At 41.5% G+C, this 24,626-nt stretch overlaps 1 protein-coding gene across 7 annotated transcripts in view; it reads right to left on the bottom strand.

The window, feature by feature from the left end:
* The window catches only part of SNAP47 (synaptosome associated protein 47), a 100,243-nt gene that overhangs the window by 74,278 nt on the left and 1,339 nt on the right, over positions 1-24,626 (bottom strand). Inside the window, exon 1 of one of the 7 annotated variants that reach the window (XR_016392869.1) lies at positions 14,807-24,611. Coding sequence is in view for 6 of the 7 variants with exons in the window: in XM_089909836.1 (XP_089765962.1) it covers positions 14,807-15,402 (596 nt within the window). In the remaining variant the exon portion in view is untranslated. Of the gene's footprint in view, positions 1-14,806; positions 24,622-24,626 lie in introns of those variants that run through there. The other 6 variants (XM_089909839.1, XM_089909836.1, XM_022563298.2 and 3 more) reach the window with 6 other exon arrangements.

The following is a 24,626-nucleotide window of genomic DNA, read 5'->3' as shown; positions in this document are numbered from 1 at the left end:
TATCATGATTAAGTGATATTAATCCCAGGAAACTGAAGTTGGTTTAACATTTGAAAATTAATCACTGCAACTTATTTCATTGGTAGAAAAACAAAAGGGAAACTCTATGATCATCACAAAAGATGCAAAAACAGATTCTGATGAAATTCAGTACTCATTCATGTTAAAACCCCAGCAAGCTAGAAGGAAATTTCTTCAATCTGATAAAGGATATCTATAAAAGCATACATGTATGTATGTATAAAAAACATACATGTAACTGTATGCCTCATGTTGAAAAAGTCAATGTCTTCTGTTTAAGATCAGAAACAAATTTTTAAAAATGGGCAGACTTCTAAAGTATCTGAATTTTGAAAGTATTCCCCAAATCTACACAGAGATCCAATGGCAAAGGGTAGAGCCTTGTCAGCACAAGGCACTTAAACATAACCTGACTAATCAATGACTGACCACTAAGCTATGCTGATGCAGGGACAACCACCAGGAACCAAGCCATGCTTAAAAATTAAAACATAAAAAAAAACAAAAATAAAAAAGCTGCACATGACAGTGGAAACACACTCCACAGAGTTAGTTCAGGCAAATTACTAAAATGAGTAAACAAATAAAAACAAACACCACCATCCTGTGGCAAGGAGGGAGATCAGAATCCAGAGTTGCAACAATGTATTATTTAAAATGCCAAGTTTTCTACAAAGAAGTATTAGATATGCAAGGAAACAGAAAAATGTGACTCATACACAGGAGTAGAAAAAAAAGTCAACAGAATCCATTTCTGAGAGCACTCATATACTGGACTTAAGAGGTGAAGATGTCAAAGAAGTAATTCTAAATGTTCAAGAGTTAAAGAAAACCATGTTAAGAAGAGTAAAGAAAAGTATAGTGACAATGATTCATCAGACTATCAAATCAGAGAGAGAAATTATATAAAAAAGAACCAAATGGAATTTCTTAAATTAAAACAATAGTAAGATACATCCTAGTTAAACCACTGAAAGCCAAAGACAGAGAGAGAAAACTGTGAAAGCAGCAACAGAAAAATGATTTATCATGAATAAGGGAATCATAATAATATTAACGGTTGACCTCTATCATAAACAATGAGCACCAGAAGGTAATGGGATGACAAAAGCCAAGTTCTGAGAGAAATAAAACTGCCAGTAGAGAATTCTACACCAGCAAAACTATCAGGGAAAATACATTACCAAACACATAAATGCTGAGAAACTTCACTGCTAGCAAGCCTGTTTCCTGAAAAAAAGACTAAAGGATGTTCCTTGGGCTGAAAAGAAATGACACCCCCAGAAGGAAACTCAAATCCACACAAAGAAACAAAAAGCACTGGTAATGAGATCATGCAGGTAATTAGAGAATGTAAGTATTTTGTTTACTTTTCCTAACTGATTTAAAAGATAATTGCATAAAATAATAATTTTAAATTATACTGAGGCTTATAACATATGAAGATATAATATATATGACAAATAATGGCATAAAAGGGGGTTAGGAGTGTGACAACGGATTGTAACTCAAGTCCACAGGTAGAAATGATGTGTACTGAAAGCAGTATCTGGATTAGAATAAAATATTCTATATTTTTCTTTCTTCTCTTAATTTCTTTAAAATATACAAGACTGTACAAAGTAATAATTATAGTACTGTTTTATTGCATTTAAAATATATATAGATGTACTATATATGACAATGGCACAAAGGTAGGGGAGGGAATGAAGCTATAATGGAGTACATTAAATTGGCATTAATCTGAAATAGATCATAAGATGTACATTGTAATATCTAACATAACAATTAAGAAAATAATTTTTAAAATATTAATGAAATAATTTAAATAGTACACTAGAAAAAAATCTAATGCACACACAGAGGTGGTAAAGGAGAAACAGAAAGAAAAAAGCTACAGACATACAGAAAACACATAGCAAAGTCACAGAAGTAAATCCAACCATACCAATAATTAGAATAAATGTAAATGAATAACACTGTAATCAAAAGGCAGAAGTTGTCACTCTGGATTAAAAAAAAAGATCAGACTATATGTTGTTCGTAAGTGACACATTTTAAATTCAAAGATATAGACTGCAAGTAAAAAGAGAAAAGATACACCACACAAACAGTGATCCTAAGGGAGGTATAGAGTTATACTACTGTTATTAGACAAAATAAAAAATTTTTAAAAATTAACACAGATGAAGAGAGTCATTTTATAATGATAAAAGGGTCAATTCATTATGAAGAAACAATAATTATGAATATATACACACCTAACAGTAGAATCACAAAATACATTATGAAAACATTGACAGAATTGAAGGAGAAATAGACAATTCAACAATAATAGTTGGAGACTTCAATGCCCTACTCTCAAAATGGACTGAAAAAACCATCAAAGATACAGAACACTTGAACATTATCGACCAATTCCATCTAACTGGTATCTAAATAACGTTTCATCTGACAACACTGGGATGTACACTCTTCTCAAGTATAAATGGAACATTCTCCCACATAGATGCTATGCTAGACCATGGGTCAGAAAACTTTTTATACAAAGGGCCAAACAATAAATATTTTAGGCTTTGAGGACCAACTGTCTCTGTTACAAATATTCAACTCTTCCATTAGACCAGGAAAACAACCACAAATGAATGGGCATGGCTGTGTCCCAATAAAACTTCATTTGTAAAAATAGGAGGTGGGATGAATTTAGTCTGCTGTCATTTGCCAGCTCCTTGCTAAGTCATAAAACAGGTCTCAATAAATTCAAAAAGATTTAGATAATGCAAAGTATCTTTGTTCCCTGACCATGATGGAATGAAATAGAAATCAACAGAACGGAATTTCAGAAGACCACAAATATTTGGAAATTAACCCACTTCCAAATAACCAATAGGTTAAAGAAAGAATCCTGAGGACAATTAGAAAATGGTCTGAGCTACATAAAAATAAAAATACTGCATACCAAAGTTTATGGGATGCAGCTAAAGCAGTAATTAGAGGGAAATTTATAACCATAAAACCTGTATTACAAAAGAAGATCTCAAATCAAAAACATAAGCTTCCACATTAAGAAACAAGAAAATAGAAGAGCAAATTAAAGAGGGGAGGAAATCAATGAAATGGAAAAGAGAAATATAAAAGAAAAATCATTGAAAACAAAAATTAATTATTAGAAAATATCAACAAAATTGACAAACTGTTCAGTTGGACCAACCAAGAAGAAAGAACACAAAAATTACTAAAATCAGGACTTCCCTGGTGGTCCTGTAGGTAAGACTCCGCGCTCCCAATGCAGAGGTCCCAGGTTCAACCCCTGGTTGGGGGACTAGATCCCACATGCATGCCACAACTAAGAGTTCACATGTGGCAACTAAGAAGCCCTCATGCCGCAACTAAAAGATCCCACATGCCACAATGAAGATCCTGCGTGCCACAACTAAGACCCAGCACAGCCAAAATAAATAAATAATCTTTTTAAAAAATTACTAAAATTGGGAATGAAAGCAGAACATTAATACAGACGTTACATAAATGAAAAGGATTATAAAGGAAGCCACAAGCAACTTTACGCTACAACATTAGACAATTTAGATAACATTTAAAAATTCCTAGAACAACACAAACTACTAAACTGACTCAAGAAGAAAAGGAAAATTTGAATATACCTATTCAAGTAAAGAAATGAATTGGTAATTATATTCCACACACATAAAAAACTCAGGCCCAGTTGGCATCAGTGGTAAATTCTATTAAGATTTAAAGAAGAAATAATACCAATCCTTCACAAATTTCTCCAGAAACTACAGATGAGGGACAGTATTACCCAAACCAAATTTAGATAAACACATCACAAGAAAGAGAACTACAGACCAATAAACCTCATGACTACAGACACAAAATCCCCAACAAAGTTACCAAACCAAACCCAAAAGGACTATGTACCATGACCAAGTGGGACTTATCACAAGAACAAAAATATCTGAAATGTTTAGTATCTGAAAATCAATTAAGATACTACACTGCATTAACAGAATCAAGGACAAAAACCACATGACCATCTCAATAGATGGTGAAAATGCTTTTGATAAAACCCAATATTCATTCTTAATAAAAACACTAAATGAACCAGATATAGAAGTGAACTTCCTCAATCTGATATCAGAAACCTACAGGCAACATCAAACTTAACAGTGAAAGACTGAATGCTTTCTCCCCTAATACTGGGAACAAGTAAAGGATGTCTGCACTCACCACTTCCAGCCAACACTGTATTACAAATTCTAGATAGTACAATTAGGTAAGAAATAGAAATAAAAGGCATCAAGATTAGAAGCAAAAAAGTAAAACAATCTTTATTCACAGAAGACATGATTCTGCAGGTGGAAAATCCTACAGATCCACACAGAAGCTACTAGGACTAATAAACGAATTCAGAAAGTTGGCTGGATACAAGACAAGATCAATTGAAGGCCTTCCAATTTGAGGACTAGATAGAGTAGATACGCTTCTCCCTGTTCTCCCCACTAAATACAGCTTAAAACCCTGGATATTATATATGAAACACACATAAGATTATGGAGAGTGGGGAGAAAAAGTCAGGCTGGTAGGTCTCAGGACTTCAGAAACTCTGAGGAAGCGAGTTCTCTTTTTATTTACTATATTCTGAACTGAGTCCTGAAGAAGCCAGAAACCTGGATAAACAGACAATAAATAAATAAATAAAAGAAAGCCTACTCTCCCTACCCTATAGAAAAGGGGAAGCTGACAAGACAGAGAACTTTTAGTCAATAACAGCTCTACTCCAGCCAAACTCCCCAGAAGGAAGTGCAGCCCACTCCCGCCCTCATCAGCAAACACCACATGAGGAGCCTAGACATGGACCCTCTCCTACCTGCACTGAGGGGTACTTCTTCCTAACTGGGGTAGTGTCAGAGAAGGCCATGTGAGGAGCCAGCAGTAATGAGGGAAACCTTACAGGTCAACATAGGCCAGGAGGGGGTAACAAGACAGCCCTCATTCTCCCAATCAGGGTGGTATTAGCAGAGGCCTATGGGGAAACCTGAAATTCCACTCCCAGTCAGTAGCAACAGGTGTCCTTTTCCATCCCAAGGCATAAACTAGGGCCAAGAGAAGAATCTGGACTCTCATCCCCACATGGCAGTGAGAAGAATCAGCTTCTTGCTCCCCGGGGCAATGTGTCAAAGAAAGATCTGCTAAAACAGAATATAATGTCCAGAGTCCCATAAGATAATACCCTATACAATAGAGAAAAGAGAATAGATAGATTAGTGGTGACCTGGGCTAGGGTGAGAACAGAGAGTGACAGCAAATGGGCTTGAGGCAACTTTTGGGGGTGATGGAAATGTCCTAAAATTGAACTATAGTGATGTTTGTCCAACTCTGTAAATTTATTAAAAATCATTGTTCATATAAAATGAGTGAATTTTGTGGTATATAATTTAGAAAGCTGTTCTAAAATATCTACACAGACACAATGGAGTAAAAAAACATCTAAAATAGGGGAAAAAAAAAACATTAGCCACAAAGAAACAGTAAATTCTCTTTAGCAATAACATACGCAAAGAGGACAATGGAAAAACATCTTCAAAACGTTGTGCTAAATTTGGCTCAACTGTGAAGAGCCAAATTATCATTCAGACTGTCAGTAAAATAAAGGCATTTTCCAACATATAAAGACTGAGACAATACTACTTACTCACAGACCCCAGTGAAAACAGAATCAGACCAATTATTTCACCAAGTAGATTCCAGCAAACTGCGATCAAGTCTGCGTTACTAACACGTCCTCGTTTCATTTAAAGAGACATGTGTGAACCTGTGTGCTTAACTGAACAGAACAGACTGCATTTTGGATTTGACCTCCACCTTATGCTGATATAGCATGAACCAAATTTTACTCTTGTACTGGGCAAAGGCAGATGGCTGACCACATGACTGCTATGGCCACATTTCCAAGATAAAATCTGGACACTCCAACAACAGATTTCCTAGTATCCTATGCAAAGTGCTTAGAAACCCAATGAAACGTAAATTGTAATTATATCTTCCAATCACAATTCTTGACAAACAACTGAGGTAATGGTTCTAAGACACCAAATAAATTCTTTTCTTTATTTTAGCTGTGCCTCTTTTCTCGGTTGACATACATAATACCAAAAAGTAGGAAGTGTCTAATCCAGAATTTTAATATATGTAAATAAACTTTGTTTTCTAAAAATTCACTATGTAGTCCTTACTTTACCACAGAATGTGAGGAAGTGGTGAAGATCTGATTAAAGAATGGCATGGCTGTTGAATGAGCATTAGGGAACCAGGGCTCTTAACTCCCTCCCAAGAGGCAGCTGCAAATAAAGCCTCTGGATGCCAACCTCACTGACAAGACTTGCTCCAGTCACTCTGACGTTCTGCGCCACCCCTTGCTACTGCTCTGTAATGTGGACTTTATCTGGTATTTGTCTGCCCATTCACCCAACATAGTTATATTTAAAGTGTAAAAAATGGTCACAGGAACTGTCCAGGAACCCATGATATTATATAATTTAAGGTTTACAATCCTAGACATTACTCCTTGCTAAATTATTGGATTAAAAATGTCACAACATGCTCAAAGATGGAAGTTTAAAGTTCAATAAGATACTAATTGCAACAGATTGCAACTCAAATATTTTTAAATCCAGGGATTCAAAAGGATTTTAAAAATAATAACTGAACATCTTTTGAGGATAAAGAACAAAGTCATTACCTTGAAAACTGCTAAATACAGAAAAACAGCAAACCTCCATGAAATCTGCCCCAGAATGAAATGGTACATGAAGGGCAGCATCTATTCATAAAAGCCATATAGTTAGTGGCAGCAGGGAAGATGGTGGAATAGGAAGCTGCAGGAATCTGTCCCTCCAGCAAAATGAAGGAACTGGCAGAACTGTCTGAAGCAACTATTTTGGAACTCTAGGTCAGGGAGACCATCTGCAGCATCCAGCAGTGAGTTTGATGGAGAGACCAATAAATTTCAATCAACTTCTGCTTTCAAGCAGTAGCAGCTACCAACCCCCATCCCACAAATCCATAACTGGCAGCTGTGAGACAGCCGCAAGTATTCTTAGTATGGCCTGTTGAAGCCAGGGTGGGCAATAAAGACCTTTCCTCCAAAAACTGGGACTGTGAGTCTGATTGGGGTTTCTGATTGCTGAGAGGTTGGCATAGAGTTTTCTACCACCATGAGCTGAAGTGGCTTCCCAGCCAGGAGGGAATTGAGAGAAACAAGACCTATTTACTTTTTCCTTCTTCGGAAATTCAGTGACCACACTTAACAAGGAATACACACTTTGAAAAAATAATCTGGAAAAGTCACAAAAAGTCAGTTCCAACCCTCAGCAAGCAAAACCCAGCAACCCCTGAGGCATAGGAGAATTAGATTTCCAGAGTATTATCAGTTAGCTTGGGCTGCCACAGACTGGGTAGCTTAAGCAACAAATATTTATTTCTTACAGTTCTGGAAGCTGAAAAGTCCAAAGTGTTCAGTCTCTACTAAGGCCTAGTAGCAGGCCAAGGACTGTTTCTCAAAAGGAAAGTAGTTATCTGCAGAGGATAGCAGGGCTTTGCTCCAAAATCCTAAGGGTGAGCACTGTGATTCCCTATAGAGGTCTGCAAAAGGCTCCAAAGAGCACCCCTATCTGCCACTGACCCATCATATACCACTGGATCATATGGCCCAAGTGACAGAGCAGCTCTGTGGCAATCTGGACCTGTTTCAGAGCCTTCTCTTGCTCTAGGCCCTACTCAAAACTGGCAGTTTTCGAGTCACTTGGTAAATGTGCCAGAGTAACACACCCAAATGAGGAATACGTTGCTTCCAAAACACTAAGAAGCATTGTGCCTCCTTTCTGGTTGTAGGAAGAGCCAGATGCAACAACTTAACGTTCACCATAGAAGAGATACTCCAATAAGCCATACACCATTGGACTTCTAAAAATTTCACTGAAGTAGAAGGCCCTTGAATTTGTCAGATTTCCCATCCTCTGACATGCAAATGTCTTATGAGTCTAGAGTAGTTGCTACTTCTTACTCAGTCCAATCAGCATTAATAGCATGCTATCTTGTGGATCAAGATCTTTGTTAACTATATTATGACATAGGGCTGAAAAGTTGGTATACCCTTGAAGTAGGACAGTGAAGGTGTATTGCTGGCCTTGTCAGCTGATAGAAACTGCTTCTGGTGGTCTTTACTAACAGGGATGGAAAAAAAGCATTTACCAGAGCAGGTGCTGCATACCAGGTACCAGAGGATGTGTTAATTTGCTCAAGCAGTAAAACTACATCTGGAATAGCAACTGCAATTATAGTCACCACCTGGTTAAGTTTAAGATAATCCACTGTCCTGAAAGATCCATCTTTTTTCTGCACAAATAGGTGACCTGAATGGAGATGGGGTAGGACTCACTATCCATGCATCCTTCAAGTCCTTGAAGGTGGTACTAATCTCTATAATCCCTCCAGGAATGCAAAATTGCTTTTGGTATACTATTTTTCTAGGTAGAAGCAGTTCTAGTGACTTTTACTTGGTCTTTCCCACCAGAATCTCTCTCATTCCAGAGGTCAGGGAACCAGTGTGGGGATTCTGCCAGTTACTGAGTATGTCTATTCCAATTATATACTCCAGAACTAGGAAAAATTACCATAGGATGGGTTCAGGGGCCATCTCACTGTGAGGTGAACCTGAGCTAAAACTCTACTGATCACGACCTCCATAAGCCCCTAGGTGAGCCACAGTGATCTTTTAGGTCTCCTAGAATCAGTGTCGGTTTGGAGCCAGTGTCCAGTAGTCCCTGAAAAATCTGATTTCCTTTTCCCCAATGCACAGTCACCCTGGTAAAACGCCGTATGTCTCTCTGGGAAAGGCTGGGAGAAAGATTAACAGTACAAAATTTGGTAGCATACTGAGGTCCTTCCACAAGGGGATCCACCTTCCCCGTCATTCAAGGGGTTCTGGGTGTGTAAACCGGGTCAAATCTAGAAATCAATTAAGGAGCCATGACTTTTTTTTTTTTAATTCAGGATAGATGCTTGTTCACATGACCTAGAACTCTTCTGCTTAACAGATCAAGTAAGAATTGAGCAGACTGCCCAACTGTTTCTCTTCTAGGGGCACATGACCAACTAGCTAATGCCATAGGTCTCTGGGAGTCAGACTATTCTGATTGCTGCTTTGACTCTGCTGTCCATTATGGTAACCAACCCCAATTGTCTTTGGTGATTAAGTGCTACCACTTAGCCCTGCCACCCCAGGATCCAATTATCCCTGCTGCATTTAAGGATCCCAGCTCAGTGGCTTCCCAGCTCAGATCCCAGCCAATTCCCACTGTAATTTCTGGCCTACAGAGAAGAGCAACCACACAGCTCAAGGATGCTGGGGCTCCCCTTAAAAATTTATTTCTCACAGTCATGGTAAAAAGTGTGTCTTCTTGGACCCTGCCAGGATGGGTGAGGAGATCTCACATAATAAATCTATTCTACCATTCCAATCTTCCTCAGTCTTGGATCCTTCCTCTGGAGTATACCAAGGCAGTTCTGACATTTCATACTCCATTTAGAGTAAGCCACCTTTTAGTCCACATCTCAGCCAACCAACCAAACTGTTAGAGCCTTTCTAACTCCTCGAGCCATGGTACCAAATCCAGGATCTCTGCTTAGTGGGTCCATTTCAGTAAAGTCAGCCCCATCCAACTTCATATTCCTCTCACCATCACCCCACACCCAAGATATCCATTCCCACAGGATTTCTGTCTGTATAAATTGGAAAAATCATGCAGTTCTTTCAGAGTGCAGTGCACCTCTTCATGGGCCACACTTTATGCCTCATCTTCTGGGCTGTGCTGAGACTTAACTCTAACAATATACCTGGAAGCAAAGGGGGGTGGTGGGGGTGGGTCTTGAAAGAAATCTGCACCGTCTTGCAAAGCAATCATCTCGGGGGAGGCCATTACAGCTTCCTCAGGCAAAGTGTGGTTAATCACCTCAGATAGGGGAGGAAGGGCTGCTTCTACTGGCAAAGAAGACTCATCAGAATTTAGGGGTTCTATTTTCTCAGTTTCATCAGGATCTTCCCATATGTCTACATTCCAATTTTCAGGATCCCATTTCTCCCCTATCAATACCCTCAGTTTAACAGCAGACACCATGCAAAGTTGAGAATTCAATTTACATTGTAATTTAGTCACTCACAGGATGACACTCCGGATCTGAATTTCAGAAATCTCAGTGCTGCAGCTACGGGACCTAAGGTTTTCTTTCAAGGCAGATATAGAAATGTTCAGGTCATTATGGGGCACTCTGAACTCATCCTTTCCTTTCCACACTTTGTCCAGTAGAGTTAGAGCAGCCAGCCAATCTCATTACTCATTAGTTTGACAAAAATGTTATTAGGTATCAAATACATGGTCACTCAGAGCCTTTTTAAAATATTTGATTACGAGTATCCCATAACGATTATTTTACATATCACCATTGCCACATCATCAGTGCCTTCTACACCACTTGAAATAAGAGTTATTAGTCGCTTTAAATCTAATCAGATTAGAGATTCCAAAAACCTTAGAATTCATAAAACTCACCCTTCACTCTCAGTACAGAAAGAGAAAGAGGGAGGGGGCCAGGGAGATAGAAAGGGAGACAGAGAGGGAAGGAGGGACAGAGGGACAGAGAAACACAGAGAGAGAGAGAGAGAGAGAGAAGAGACCACATTTTGTGAAGACTACTGAAAACACTATAACTGCACAAATCTAGGACTGTCATGGGAAGAGAGACCAGATATTCTCAGACCACAGAGCACTGCTCTCAAACACTGTGACCACAGCCCTTTTCAGCAGAACCAAAAATTTCACAGTCCACGCAGGCCTTCCCATACAAGACATAACATACTAAGACAAGGCTATCCATAACAACCCAAGAGATAAGAGAATAGGGCATCCATGAAACAATAATAGGCTGCTATTCAAAAGGAACATTGGAAAACAAAAAATAAGTCTTGGAAATTAAAAACATGATAACAGAAATAGAAGGTAGGGAGATAAAATTCAAGAAATAAAACCAGAACAAAAGGATGAGGAGAAAGAAAAATGAGAACAATATTAGAAGATCAGTTCAGGAAGTCAGATAACAAAAAAAGGAGGAGTTCCAAAAGGAACACATTTTAAAAACTGAGGGGGAAAAATTATCAAAGAAATAATACAGGAAATTTCCCCAGCTCTGATGGACAAATTAGAGAGCTCACTGAGGGCCTACCACAATCGACTTGAAAGGACCCACGCCAAAGAGCATGATGAACCACAAGACCACTCCAGGAACATCAGTCAGCTGCTCTCTGGATAACTCACCACAGAGCTACACAGTGTGGTGCCCTGCATGCACCCTTCCTGTTCAGGTTTTCATATTTTAACTCAATGTTTTTCCTATAGTATTATTTGGCATATTAAAAAAAAAAAAAACCTTATAGGGCTTCCCTGGTGGCGCAGTGGTTGAGAGTCCGCCTGCCGATGTAGGGGAAACGGGTTCGTGCCCCGGTCCGGGAAGATCCCACATGCCACGGAGCGGCTGGGCCCGTGAGCCACGGCTGCCGAGCCTGCGCGTCCGGAGCCTGTGCTCCGCAGCGGGAGAGGCCACAACAGTGAGAGGCCCGCGTACCGCAAAAAAAAAAAAAAAAAAAAAGCCTTATAGATGGTATCCTGCTGTACACATCTCTTTGCAACTTGCTTTGTTTTTTTAATACTGCTTTGGGATTTATTCAAGCTGATATGTATAGATCTAACTTATAACAGTTACCATGAAAGAATTAATCTATTTTGTGACTAAAACACAGCTTATATATCCAATCCCCCTTGAGAAGCAACTGACTGCAATCACTCGCTACCATCCACAATCCTTTAATGAAAGTTCATCTCCACACATGCTGTGCACAAGTGCCAGTGTTTCCCTAAGATACACATCTGAAAGAGCAAGGTCACAGTCATAGGTTCTGTGCACCTCTGGCTTCACTAGGTATTGACAATTGCTCTCCTAAGTGGCTGAACCATTTCATATTATGGACAAAAACATTAGAGTTCTTATCACCCCACATCTTAACCAACAGCTGGTGTTACCCAACTAATACATGTGTTGGTTTAATTTACCTTTCCCTAATCACTAGGGATGCTAAACTCCCTTTTCATTGGTCTTTTGGGATTTCTCATTTGTGAGACACTGTGGCAGACAACTAATGATCCCTAGTATCCATTTTCCTGTTCTTCCTTCCATAATGGAATACCTGAGTAATCTCTCACAACTACCCCACTTCTTTGTTCCTAGGTGTAACTATGAGATTAAGTCCTACCAGTGGGATATGAGCAGAAGTAATATGTGCAACTTTGGGGTCACCTTCTTAAAGACAAGGCTGTGTTCCCTGGCCTCCCTCTTTGTTCCCCTTTCCCATTGGCTGCGAATGAGTGATACCAGCAACTTTTGATGTAGTGATGGTTCCATGTGATAAGACAGGAGACCTTCTAGCCAACATGCAGCCAGAGGTGAAGGCCTAAAGCAGAGCTTTCTATCTGCCTGGGATAACTACCTTCCTCTGGATCATTATATGGAGGTCTAGCTTATTTCAACCACAATATTTTTGGATCTCTGTTATAGTAGCTTCTTAGCCTAAACTCCAGTCAACGGCCTTTACTAACTTTTCTGCTGAATTGCCTTTTTCTCATTTTGTCTTTAACTAGCTGGGTATTAATCCTTTGTTGGGATATGGGTAGGTATCACAAATACTTTCTCCCAGCCTCAGGTTCATCCTTTCACTTTGTTGTTTGTCAAAAGAAGATTTACAAATCACCCAATTGTTCTCCAAAAGGATTATACCAATTGTCATTCCTAATAAGCAGTCTATGAAAATGCTTATTCACTATCCTCAGTTGGTATTGTGTATTCTTACTTTTAATTGTTACTAATTTGATCATTAAAACCTAGATTTCCATTATTTTAGTGTGCATTTCTTAGATTTCCAGTGCAAATGAACATGCTTCTAAATCTCTGGTCTCTATGTCCTGTTATGTATTGAAGATATTTAATAGATGTCTCAATTTCCTACAGGAATGTTGTGTTATTCTGCGAGGGCTGACTGCTATAACAAACAACTCCTGAAATCTTAAGGGCCTAGCCCCAATAGAGGATTATTTCTTGCTCACACTGTAGTCCAATTGAGGGCTGGGGTCAGCGTTCTGCTCTGGGAAGCCATTTGAGGCCCTAAACTCTGTCTAACTAATGCTTCTGTCCTAGGGCCTTCGAGTCCTGGAGGATTCCAGCAGGTAAAGGGGAAGACAGTACTAGAGACTGGGTAGCAGGGCTTTTAGAGACTAGGCCTTCAAGTGACCTACATCACTTCTGCCACAACTCAGTCATATAAACCCCAAATTGCAAGGGAGGGTGGAAAAATGTCTAGCCATGTTCCCATGAGGAAAACTCACAAAGGTCTGGTGATCTTACATCTCAACCACCATAAGCACCCCCTCTAAGAATAAGATGCAGGACCCTGTTCCCTGTAGCTCTAGCACGATGCCCTTTACCACATAGTGCTTAGAAATAGCAACAGATGGTAACTGCAGAGTGGGGTCACTCAGAGGCAAGGGGTCTCACAAACAGCAGCCATGCAGCCCTGGTCTGAGACAGGGGGCCCACACTCAGGGCCCATCACTGAGAGGCTGCCACCTCATCCTGAGCTCTCAAGCAACCATTCCAGACATGGGGGAGAGGTTATTCCTACTAGACTCTAAGATCCCTGACTTACCTTATATGTCTTATAGTCAGTGCAGCGCTTCTCAAAGTGTGGTCTTTGAGACCCTCCAAAGGAGTCTGGGAGGTCAAAGTCACCTCATACAATACCACAACACTATTTGGCTATTTGGCTTTTTACTCTCATTCTCTCATGAGTGTAGAGTGGAGTTTCCAGAGACCATGTGACCAGTGATAATCACAGCAGACTGACTGCAGAAGCAGGAATGAGAATCCAGCTGTTTTCTGCTAAGCTTTACTTTAAAGAGAGGTACAAAAATCTCAAACAGTGCCACTCTTCTCACTACACGTTTTGCTTTATAAAAGTTATTTTTCATTAAAAAATGTTATTTATGTTACTAGGTCATGGATTTATCATTGTACTTTTTAAATAAATAATTATTTAATTTCTTAGTTTTAAAAAAATATGGTACATATCAGTATATATAACCCACATCAAAAAAAGTTCTTTGGGTCCTCAGTTTTTAAGGTGGGTGGAGTGGCCCCCAAGACTGAAGGTTTGAGAGTGGCTAGTGCAGTGGCTAAGATGGCAGCTTCTGAAGCCAAAATGCTTTGGCTCAAACCTTGCTGCTCTACAGCTATGGAAAAGAAATTAAGATAAACTACGCTAACGAACTTAGTGTGTGTGATCTTGAACAAATTCCCCGGCCTCTTAGCCTCAGTTTCCCCATGGGTAAAATGAAGAACAACACACTCTTCTTGACTTGTCTGCTGATTCAGGGAGGTAATCCCCCTTCAACACTTAAAACTGTCCTTGGCACATACTGCACACTTAGCGAACGCTGGCCCTCATTACTTGCACGCCCACAGCAGTCAGCCCAGTGTAACTGTCCACAACAGGGGCACAGCTTGTGTTTTCAGAAGGCTGAATGTGTAATAAATACGGGATGATGGAAAAGATACCATACCTCAGCCATCCAAAGGTCAGGTTATGATTACAGTGTTTGTTTACCTGTCAGCCACATCCAGGTCAGATTCCATCTTGTCCAGGCCTCTCGAGATACTGTCAAGCTGCTCGCCCTGATGGTGAAGGACTCTGGCTGTGTCTTCCAGACGCTTCTGGGTACAGGCCATCAGACCAGTCAACTCCTTACCCTTGGTCATGGGGGAGGATGATTCCTCAACAGCAGCTCCTGACTGGGACAACAGCATCTCTCTCCAGAAATGCTCGATGATGCTGAAAACGACATTTCGACTAGGCTGCAAGGAACTGAACCAGTGCTTGTTGTGGTCCTTTTCCAGGATGGTAATAGAACTGAAGATAAAATAAGAAGCTTCTTTCTTGATCTCAATTATACTAGAAAGAGGAAAGTTGACAAGAATTTCTCTAGTTTTATCAGTCATAAATTTTAGTGAGAGAGAAGTTAATGAAAGTTTTCCAGGGACCCATTGCTTCTCAAGTTCTAAATAATAGGAGCATGGCCAGGTGTGGACGCAGATGTCTCTGCTCATCTGGTTCCTAGGTCGGTTTGTACTACGGCCAAGGTCACTCTGCCTCTGAAGGAGAGGGGGACAAATTAGTGGATAGATGAGCCTAAAATAGGACATCACACTTGGACTAGAGATACTAGGACACTGACAGCAAGGATATGGTCTGGATTCCAAGCACACTGGAGACTCCACCACATGGCCAAGTCCTCACCTAGCAAGGACTCTCACACCACCTGTGATAGGCAGGATGAAGACCTTGCCCTACTCAGCAGAGAGGTAAGGGCTGGGGCCAGACTTGTGCTTGACCCAAAGCATCAAGGTCCCCAGGGGCTCTTCACTCACCAGAGCACCCACATTGGGACCAGGGTCCACAGCTGATGTGACCAAAAGAAGAAAATCACTGGAAAAGACCACCCAAGGATTCTTCATAGGAACACCATCAGCTGTGATGACCCCTATCAACTACACACTCTACAAGTTTCCAAACTAACATTCTCCTTTTGAAATTTTTATAAATTTACTTAGTTTCATATAGAAAATAATCTTACAGACAACCTTTTCCATTCTTGTAATCCCAACTAATTTTATAGGGTTCTACATAATTATATAATTATATGTATATATTTTATATATAGTTATACATAACAAAGGTGTACTATTCACCATTTGCACTTATCAATGCATTTTTTTTTTTTTTTTTGACACGCTGCACGGCTTGTGTGATCTTAGTTCCCCGACCAGGGACTGAACCCAGGCCCTCGGCAGTGAGAGTGTGGAGTCCTAACCACTGGACTGCCATGGAATTCCCTATGGATGCATTTTAAAGTCATGAATCACAGATTTGAAACAACCATTGTAGAACACTTAGTCCAACCTTCTCATTGTACAGATAAAGAATATAAGTCCAAGAACAGATGAGGACTTTGTACAAGGTCAAACCACAAGTTCATGATATTAACATGGCTAGAACTAGGCAGGGTAATGCCTAGTCCAATGCTCTTCCAATTAGAGGTCCACCTGTAATATGGCGTTTCTTCTTTCCTTTCTCCTCCTTCTTTCCTTCTTTCTTTCCTTCCTTCCCTCTTTCCTCAAATCCTCGTTCTCTCTCTCTTGCCTGCACGCACGCACGCGCATGTGCGCACACACACACACACACGAGTTTAATTATGACATGATTTCACTTATAAAAACAGAAGAAGACATAATATTATCCCTAAAAATGTTGAAACATGTGGATTTTCACAGAATGGGTACAGGGATTCTCTGCATTTGGTTAACAAGTTTTAAGCCCCCACCATGCCATGCTGGGCTGCAAGTACAAAAGAAACAACAATGACATAGTCCTTGGCTCATGGAGCTTAGAGTCCACTGGAATTCTATAAACTTCCTCATTGAGTTATATTCTAAAGACTCAGGCTCTTCAATGTAATTACTGTACTAGATGCCACATCAAGCAGCACAAGCCTGGACAGCAAAAGAAAAAGGCAGTACCTGCACCTGAAGAACCTGAATTGAATTGAGATTCCTAATTATGAAGAAACAAAGTGATTTGAGATTAGGCAATGTATCATCAAATATGAAATATGTTAATGTAAACAAAACCCCAAAGCTCATAGGGTTGTAGGCATGATACGGAATGTAAGGAAGTCTTAAGTGGACTACAGTGGCAGTCTAATTGGTCTCCTGCCTTTGGTACTCCAAAATACCCCCCCACTGCCACTGCAATCTTCTTTCCAGAGTAAGAGAGGCCCCATCCAGCCCTCGGCCTCTCCCACCCTCTCTCTCCCTTGTGGGGCTGTATGGAACTTATGCACACTTACTGTACCTGTTAAATGGTAGGATGACCACTTGTTATTTGACTGCAAGCTCTCAAAGGGCAATGACCATATTTTATTCATAATCCTAACTCAGGAAACACTTTGTGACTGAATAAATGGAACAGACACTCGTGGTTTATGGTATCTGTCCACCTGTGACTCTCAGCATAGCTGAGGTCAATGCTCAGGCTGGTCTCATCCTACTGCTTAATTAAATACTGCATATACAAGGTATGGACATTATGGAGGCAATTCTTCACGGTGCTTCTCCACATTTTATGTCAAAAACTGACATAAAATTTTATGTACCAAAAACTGTCCCAGGCTATCTTCCTTGTAACTGTGGACAGTGTCTCCCTCCTGGCTGAAAGAAGATCTGCTTCCTGACCAGGATAATAGGTCAGTGTCCCCTTGGAGGCAAGTGTTGGGCAGATTTGCTAGCAGCCCCCTCATAAGCTGTGACACAAACCCATGGTATATGCAGCATCCACCTGTGCCCTCAGAATGTAGGGGGCAAGGGGAACAGATGCACACATGATTCCTGCTGTGCCATGCATAACAGGCCCTTTCTGCCAGAGGGCCTCCTCTCTTCTGCCACATCTACAAAACTATGGCAGGCTCACTCTTCAACCCGCAATAAAGTCTCAGACCCTTCACAATCCCCAACAGTGAGGTGCAACACAAAGATCATTCTACTTTGGGTATGGGTTCTTCATATGAGAATCTCTATTAAGCTAAATATTTAGGAAGCAAACTTTACAAATTGACTCTATCGATTCATAACACCCTAGGATGTTTTTATTTGACTTATGGGAATTAAAACTTTCCCCAAACTTTAATTCATTTTAAAAATAAGTACATGAAAAGTTCAGAAACAGGAGTCAGAATGGTGGTTATAACTGGGGAGAAAGGAGGCCTTGACTCTGTGGTGCTGGTAATGTTCTATTTCTTGCCCTGGGTGTATTAATTTTCTGATAATTCAAGATTTGTGCATTTTCAGTTCTTATGATTTGTTCACTTTTCTTCATTAATACTTCAATGAAGGATTTACTAAATATTTAGTAATAATATAAAATTTTATTAAAAATTAATAATAAATGTACGTATGAAAGATATACCAAAACTAAATTTCAGCTGGGCATTACAATTTCAAAAACATCTGAAATCACTGCCTTAGGTAGCAGCACAGCTGGAAGACTACAGCACAAACCTTTCATATGGACGACGGCAGGTATTCCCACTCATCTGTGTGTGACCCCTGGCTACTCAGCCCCGCTGCCTCCACTTCCTGATCTGTCAATGGGATAATAATTGTACCTATCCCATACTGCATCTGTAAGGCTTAACTGAACTGATAATGTGAAAGGTGCTTAGAAGAGTACTTGGCACCTAATATATGCTATAGGTGTTATTACAATCATTGTGAATACTACAAAGTATCTACAGAACTAACTCAGCTCATCTATTAGGAATGTGAAGAGTCTACTCTTGATTCCATTTCTTTAACGACTGCTAAAACATCACCATACCCAGAATCTGTTATTTGGTCTCATTAGTTTTCACCACCTGATCAGAGTTGGCTATAGACAGCACCTGGCCACAAAAACAAACATGACAGTGAAAAAGAGGAGAAAGAAAGAAGGAAGAATGTGCCTAGTATACACAAAATTAAAGTGCCAAACAGCTTGATTCCATTATAAGAGAAATAAATTTAACTCCTATGTTAATCAGATTGAAGTACTTCCCAAGTACACTCTAGAACTTCTCTTAATCACAGTAGCAAGGGCTGACCCAAACTTCCCAGATATGTGTATGTGCCAATCAACCCCTGTTACTCAGGACTACAAATCAGTCCAGTCTACCAGCTCTGCTAATACCTGAAATTAGGACAAACCTAAAAGAAAGCTGCCATATTAAGCATGAGAATTTTGTCATCACGACAAAATGATGTCAGGGCTGGAGGGACCACAGAGATCATCTCCAACTCACTTCATTCAACAAATGAATGAGCACAACTCTATCATGGCAGAAGCTCTAAAAGTCCACTGATAGCTTGGCTAATACTCTTTCAGGAGTATTAGCATCTTCAAGTGTTTTCTCTGAGTGTCAATTCTGAAAAAGCAATAGCCTTAGGACCTACATATTTAAGGAGATACAGTACAGTGCAGGGACCAGAGGGTACAGGGGGTAAGGAGACAGAACATATACAGTTAAAGATAAGCAACAATTAGACTGCAGATACTTGCACTGAACTGCAAAAACAGTAAGTGGTAAAGAACATTCTAGAAGAGACTACTGCAGATTAAGACTATAAGGAAGGCAAGCCTCCTACTTGAAGAATGTAGCAGGGCTGGAGCAGGAAGAAGCAGAGACTTTCCACTCTCAGGTCTGGTGCCACCTTCTTGTGCGTCAGTAGGAATGACCATTCTGAGTCACAGAGGAGCCTGAGGCTTATGGGGTCAGAAACTTCCCCAAGGAGACACAAACCCAAGAATCCATCTTCTTAGGCAACATGATGATGAATGCCAGACCAAGGGGAATCTCAACACTACAAACAAACAATCTCATACTCCCAACTCAGCAGGGCTCTGTAAAGGATCCAGGAAACCCATGCTCTTATGTCGCTGGAAAGCTAACAAAGATCTCAGGTGTTTAAAACTCCTGACCTCCTGTACAGAAGACTGGTGTCTTCTTTAGGGGCTTTATCTGTGAGCTCCCTGCACACAGTGGGACTGTGTGGAAGCTCCCTGCGTGGGGCAGAGCAGCTGGGAGGGTGCCTTTCCTCTTTAACAATGGTTCACTCTGGACAAAAGGAACTGTAAAGCCAAAGTGTCTTCATCAGACCTTTCTCCCTAGTAAGAAGGACACTCACCTGAGCACTCTGAAACAGACATAAAACAGACTACAGAGTGTCGCTGGACTAGGGATTCTCACAGGACAGGGAAGCAAGGATGTGTAGACCTTCAGCTTTTATGACTCACACACCTACAGTTCCCCATGAGCTGTGAGGTCCCCGGCGAGCCACCGGCACAACCTGCTAGCACTGTCCTGCCATGAGGCCACTCGGCAGTTATTCAGATGTGAATAATAGAAAAGTTTTTACTCTCAGCATTAGGGACTACTAACCCCATCAACCATGGTTTTCAGTGTTTCCACGTCCAAAACAAATGTCAGAGGCAAGGTACCTCTGGCCTCAGTCACTGCAATGTGCTCACAGCTCGGGTCAGCCCCTGAAACCAGCTAGACTCTGGTCCTCCTGGCTGAAAAGAGCCTCCTGCCACTTGGCCACCCCCTGTCTGCCATAAACCACCCCCAAGAGAGTCGAGGAGGGGCGATATCTTGTTTACCGCTATTCCCCATACTTTGAGACACTGATTTAGCATGAAAATTGAATTTATATTAACAATTGCCTGACCCGAGCTGTCATTCCTGAGTGTGTACTCTGAGAGGTATTCCCTAAGCACTGAGTGAGATTATGCACAAATTCCCCAAAGAATTACTGAGTCTGGCATTGCAGCATCCAAGGAACCATGCTGTAGTTCCAACTCCAGCTCTGCCACAAACTTTATGACTGTGGAAAAGCTATTTCATCTTCTGGGCCTCTGTTTAACCATGAAAATAACTAAAAGACCTAAGGACAATATCAGCTCTAAATTATTCTAAAATTCAAAAAGAGAGAAAAGTTAGAGGAAAGAAAATTTAAGAGAAGAACGAAAACACTTCTCATGATTGTACTAATACAAGAAATATGAGAAAAGTACTCAGGTTTGACAAATACCAAGGAAAAAGCAAAAGGAAAAACCTGTGGCCACAACTTTTCCTACCACAGATTTCCATGGCAGCTTTCCCAACAGCCCAAAATAAATGAGGATTAAGTGGAAGGGCCAAAGTGAGAACAACATTCCCGTGTGCATTAGAATGACCCCACCCACACCCTCCCTCTCCCTCAGCTGAGGACTCTGATACCACACCTGTTCCTGGGTGTCCTGCCTTTCCTCTGGTCTCCGTGCACAGTTTGCGGGAAGCAGTGTCCCCGCTCCCTCCCTCAAAGACCAGATTCTAGTCTGGTCTCCATCCCTTCGACACTAGGAAAGGGCATGCTTTTTTTCCCCTAAGGGCCAGGTAGTAAATATTTTAGGCTTTGTGAGCACATGGTCTCCCTTAAACTATTCTGCCATTGAAGAGTAGAAGCAGCCAGCGACAATACAGAAACAAAGGGGTGTGACTGTTCCAATAAAACTTCACTTATAAAACAGGTGGCAGCCAGACTTGGCCCATGGGCCATAGTTTACCAACCCGTCCTAGATCATCTCATCAGTTTACACTCATGCTCTAAAACCATCTTAAAACAGACACCCTCCCCACATCCTCACAGTCCTCTCCACTTATTGCTCCTCCAAGAGACTCCAAATGCTTCCCTGTGCTTGCCCCCCAACCACCAGCCAGGAATCTCCCCCTCCAGACAAGGCTCCTGTCCCCGCCACTCACTGACACTTCTCTGTCCAGGCCTCCAGGTGGCCAAATCCAATGCCCACATCTGTTCTAACCTCTGTCCAACACACCTGCCCATCTCCTGAGACACATCACGTCTTGGTTTCCTGGATACCATGCTCCCCTGGTCTCCCACCCCCTGGGGCCTGTCTTCAGTCTCCTCTGCTGATTCTTCCTCTTCCACCTGACTGCTAAATGCTGGAATGACCAGGTCACAACCTTGGTCCTCTTAATCAATACTCTCTAAGTGAGTCAACACAGCTTCACAGCATTAAATATCACCTTCCAGCTGTTGCCTGGCCTGCCAAACTTTCCTCTCCAGCCCAGACTCTCTGAGACTTGAGTATTGCCTGGGCATCTCCACATGACCATCTAACAGGCATCTGCAATTTAGCAAGCCCCTCCTTCTGCTCCTGCATTTCAGTGAAGGCACTGCCAGGTGAGTTCTCCTGGATCCCCTCTTCCTCATCCCTCTCGATCTGTCAGCAAGTTTTGGCAGTTGTATCTCACATCTGCCGTCTGCACCGCCCCCCATCTCCACAGCCACACGACTATGCAACACTGTCATTACACTCCTGGACAACCTCCCACCTGACCTCCTTGTTTCACTCTGCCTCCCACTACCTGTTCTCTAGCCAGCAGCCAATGTGACAGTCATAAAACAAAATTAGAAAATATCATTCTTCTGCTGAAACCCTTCCCCATGTACCTCGAGTAAAGTCCAAAGTCGCCATCCAAGTCATGTAGGCTTTACTAACTACAGCCTCACCGACCAGCCCGTACCCTCTCTCTGCTCTGCTCTGTTCCTGTCTCAGGCTCCCCACCTGCTGCTCCTGGGACTCTGAACAGCCAACTCTACCTCACTCTCTAGGTCTCTGCTCCAGTGGCATCCTTGCCCCTTCACCAACCACAGCACTCACCAACCACAGTACTCACCATAATTCCAAAAAGCCTGTGAATGTGCTTACATGTTGACCAACTCAGTCAAAACAATGGAGAAGGCAAACATTACAAGGAGGGTGCCTTGTGCACAATGCTGGTGCACCATAGGAACCCATTAAATATGTGTTGAGTGAACCACAAATCATATGATGTGAAAACATTAACTGTGTCCACTGTGGACAGTTTTCTTCCATCTATCTGCTGAACTAGGTCTTCACTCTATGCTAAGTTCACAGAGTCCTTACTTGGTCCTTACCTCCTGTAAACTGGAACCCACACCTTCCAGTGAAAACACAACATGCCTGCTGAACTAGGGAGAAGAGGTCGTGGCAAGGTACCTCAAGAGTCTTTGAGACTAATCCACACAGTGATGCTCCTGGGGAAGAAATGAATGGTCACAGGGACTGAACTTATTAACACACTGCAATTAGTATAATGGATCTCTCTTAGCACTTCCATCAGACCTGTGTCCTGGAGTAGACTCAGTATCAAGTAAACATCCTATTTTTAGTTAATTTCCAAAGTAACAGACCAAGCAACATTTTATACACCTTCCAATAACTCCTGACCACAAGAAGGCTTAGAGTCAGAACACTGGGAGCAGTGTCTCCAGGCACCAGTGGCCAGTCTTTTCCATTACCTTCACCTCCTGCTCCTCAGAGGCTCTCACTTTCAACTGGGAAGGTTTGTGGGTGTTCGTTTCAACGCAATAACACAGCCTATTCACATGGTACGAGCTATCTTTCTAACCTCTCAGAGCAGACAACTAGGATTTTATGTTATTCCCAGTGCATCTCCTACAAAATGCTAACTTTTAAACTCCACTCCTGCCATTTTTCTTTCTGGCCCTCTGTGGGGTGTGTCACTGAGATGTGACAAGGCTTAGAGCAGTACCCTGCTCCCAGATTCTGAGTCAGGTCTGGGTGGGGCCCAAGAATGTGCATTTCCCACCAGTTCCCAGGTGATGCCAGGGCTGCCGTCTAGTGGCCTTGGAGGGACACAGACCTGTGTTCCAGTCCCCTTTCTCACTAGTTATGTCAGAGCCTCATGTGTACAGTTGTGATAATACTGTCAACACCAGCGAGCCATCATGTGAACTAGGGGAAATACAGGACAAAATGCCTGGCCCAGGGCAAATGCTCAAGAAAGGAGACCTTCTTTCCTACCCTGAGTTACTGGTTCAGTTGCCCCAACAATCCTGGGGAGCATGTGGACCTGCTGGCCTAAAGCGTCCCCTTTCTTATGAAACTTAGTCTCAACCACAGAGCTTCAGAAGCTAGAATCCTGGGATTCTTCCCAGGCAATGTCTATCTGAATTTCATATTTCCCCTGTGAGGCAAGCTTTGAGCCTTATTTCCCAGTTCTTTAGACAATTATGAACATTCTGCTTCCCACACTTTTTCTATTTGCCTTCCATGATCTGCACTCACCACAACTAAAACCAAATAATTAAGGAACATCTGGTCAATATGTGGCAAGAAATTGACATTTGTTAATCTTTTTTAAAAAGTTAAAAGCAGCAAAAGCTTATATATATAAACTTACATACATATAAAATAGAAAGAGAGACTGTGTCTTTGTGTGTGTGCGTGTGTGTGTGTGTGTGTGTGTGTGTGTACAGGGAGGGACAAAGAGAAAAAAAATGAATGAATGAGTGCATGCCTGGAAGGATAACTCTACATCAAGAAACAAAAACTGTTCATCTCTGGATGGAATTAAGGGTGACTCTTTTTCTCCATTTTAACTTCCCAGTGCATTCTAACTTTCTGCCCAACACTGGCCCAATGAAGAATTCCACAGCTTGACCATGTGAGGTACAATGAGACAGACTGGGAAGGGAGCACAGTGCACACAGAATCACACAACCCCTCACACTGCTCTGCTTGCAACGAACTCTCCACTCAAACATCTTGCCCATGTTCTCAGCTCCCACTTTAGACCCCTCCTATACCTGGACTTCAGACTCTCCCTAACTCACTTTTTCCTAGTCCTCCCCTTCTCTGCCTTTCCCCACTTCTGGTCCTCGCTGTTCACCTTCTGCATAAGCTCCATACCCCTTGGAAAGAGTCCCCCCTCAAGCCCCGCTCCAAA

The sequence above is a fragment of the Delphinapterus leucas genome, chromosome 3 (genome assembly GCF_059928025.1).
Source record: "Delphinapterus leucas isolate spDelLeu-1000000601 "Yukka" chromosome 3, BTC_Dleu_Yukka2, whole genome shotgun sequence".
NCBI classification, from domain to species: domain Eukaryota; kingdom Metazoa; phylum Chordata; class Mammalia; order Artiodactyla; family Monodontidae; genus Delphinapterus; species Delphinapterus leucas.
The sequence above is the reverse complement of the archived record's forward strand: the minus strand, read 5'-3'. Positions and strand labels throughout refer to the sequence as shown.